General features: G+C 44.4%; 1 protein-coding gene across 1 annotated transcript in view; it reads left to right on the plus strand.

Annotated features, from left to right (window-relative positions):
* The window catches only part of CNOT10 (CCR4-NOT transcription complex subunit 10), a 99723-nt gene extending 99006 nt beyond the window's left edge, over window positions 1-717 (plus strand). The window contains exon 18 of the mRNA XM_003781773.3: window positions 293-717. Within this exon, the coding sequence (XP_003781821.1) occupies window positions 293-447 (155 nt within the window). The 3' untranslated portion in view covers window positions 448-717. The remainder of the gene's footprint in view (window positions 1-292) is intronic.
* Window positions 718-2610: the final 1893 nt, after the last annotated feature.

A 2610-nucleotide genomic window follows, 5' to 3' on the forward strand; every position in this document is an offset into this window, starting at 1 on the left:
ATCCCATTGCCCAGGCCATACCCTACATCACTTAAATCAGAATTTTGGAGAATGGGCTGGAAGCATTATGTGATTACAGTATATAGCAGCAGTTCTCAACCGTGACCCACAGGAACTGTATTAAAGGGCCACAGCATTAGGAAAGTTGAGGACCACTGGTATATGCCAAGGCTATGGACCATAGCTCTTCTAGATCATGTTTTTACCTTCCTTGTAGAATTCTGATGGCTTGCTTTGTGTGTGGTGGTGGTGGTGGTGGTGTGTGCTTTGTTGTTAATGAGTGTTTTTATAGGTAATACCCAGCTGGCCTTACAGATCATCAAGAGGAATCAGCTACTCCCTGCAGTGAAAACACACACAGATGTGAGAAAGAAGCCAGTGTTTCAGCCCGTCCACCCAATCCAGCCCATCCAAATGCCAGCTTTTACCACTGTACAGAGAAAGTGATATTACACTTTTGGAAAACTGTTACCTGAGACCCAGGGCAGTATTTACTGCCTTTTTAATTGTATCACAGCAAAATGAATAAAAAACAGACAGTGAAGGTTGTTATTTTCGAAGACACACTGAGACAATTCTACCCAACTTTTTTGCCAGAAGCTTACTTAAAATTAAGGATTCACAAACTCATCTTCAGCTGTTTTAATTTTTTGCCTATTAATTTTGAGCCATTATGTGATGTATGTCATAGGCAATTAAAACATGATCTTATCAGAAGTCTTATACAGTTTTTTATTGCAACAGAGTATTTTAGCATATGAGATTTATTGTTAAAGGTTTTTTTACTAGAGATACAGTAATCTCTTTATTCATATGTAGATTCACTTAGTATCTCCCCTCCTCCCACACAATTATTTTTAGTTTTTGAATATGGTCTTTTTTTGAAGACAAACTCACTATGTCGCCTTTGGTACGGTGCCTTGGTGTCACAGCTCACAGCAACCTCCAACTCTTGGGCTTCAGTGATTCTCTTGCCTCAGCCTCCCAAGTAGCTGGGACTACAGACACCCGCCACAATGTCTGGCTATTTTTTGGTTGCTACGCCCTGAGCTACAGGAGCCAAGCCTGAATATGGTCTTTTTATTTGGTTTGGGTTTTTTTATTGTTGGAGATTCATTGAGAGCATAAAGAACCAGGTTAGGCTCGGCGCCTGTAGCTCAACCGGCTAGGGCGCCAGCCACATACACCTAGGGTGGCGGGTTCGAATCCCCAGCCCGGACCCGCCAAACAACAATGACGGCTGCAACCAAAAAATAGCCGGGCGTTGTGGCGGGCGCCTGTGGTCCCAGCTACTTGGGAGGCGGAGGCAGGAGACTCGCTTGAGCCCAGGAGTTGGAGGTTGCTGTGAGCTGTAATGCCATGGCACTCTACCCAGGGGGACAGCTTGAGGCTCTGTCTCAAAAAAAAAAAAAAAAAGAACCAGGTTAGACCAATTACAGTTGTCAAGCGAAGTCCTCCTTATAATTGTGCTCCACTCCCAAGAGATGTGCCACACACTGTGACCTGACCCCCTACCCCACTCCCTCCTTCCCTCTCTTCCATTCCCCCACCCCCACCCTGTATTAGGTCATCAGTTGTCCTCATATCAAAATTGAGTACACTGGAGCAGTGCCCATAGCTCAGTCAGCAGAGCTCCGGCCACATACAGGGAGGGTGGTGGGTTCGAACCCAGCTCAGGCCAGCCAAGACAACAATGACAACTGCAACAAAAAAAGCCGTGCATTATGGCGAGCACCTGTAGTCCCAGCTACTTAGGAGGCTGAGGCAAGAGAATTGCTTAAGCCCAGGAGTTTAAGGTTGCTGTGAGCTGTGATGTCACAGGGCAATAGCTTGACACTCTGTCTCAAAAAAAAATTTTTGAGTACATTGGATTCTTCTTCATTCTTGTGATGCTTTACTAAGAATATGTTCCACCTCCATCCACATTAATACAAAAGATGTATAATCTCCATCTGTTTTAATGGCTGAATAACATTCCATAGTATACCACAGCTTGTTAATCCATTCCTGGATTGTTGGGCATTTAGGTTGTTTCCACATTTTGGCGATTGTAAATTGAGCTGAAATAAATAGTCTAGTGCAAATGTTGTTATGATAAAAGGATTTTTTTTCTTCTGGGTAGATACCCAGTAATGAGACTGCAGGATCAAATGGGAGGTCTAGTTTGAGTTCTTTGAGGATTCTCCATACTGCCTTCCAAAAAGGTGTATTAGTTGGCAGTCCCACCAGCAGTGTGAGAGTATTTCCTCTCAACAGTCACGCCAGCATCTGCAGCTTTGAGACGTGATGTAGGCCATTCTCAGTGGGGTTAGGTGATACCTCAGGATGGTTTTGATTTGCATTTCTCTGAAAATTAGGGACAATGTGCATTTTTTCATATGTTGGTCATTTGTCATCTTTAGAGAAGGTTCTGTTCATCTCTCTTGCCCATCGAAAGGATTGTTGGCTCTTTTTATGTTGATTAATTTGAGTTCTCGGCTCGGCGCCTATAGCTCAAATGGGTAAGGCGCCAGCCACGTACACCTAAGGTGGCGGGTTCAAATCCCCAGCCCGGACCCGCCAAACAACAATAATGGCTGCAACCGAAAAATAGCCAGGCGTTGTGGCGGG

Source organism: Otolemur garnettii, unplaced genomic scaffold (genome assembly GCF_000181295.1).
Source record: "Otolemur garnettii isolate 467f Iridium unplaced genomic scaffold, OtoGar3 scaffold00002, whole genome shotgun sequence".
In the NCBI taxonomy this organism is placed as follows: Eukaryota; Metazoa; Chordata; class Mammalia; order Primates; family Galagidae; genus Otolemur; species Otolemur garnettii.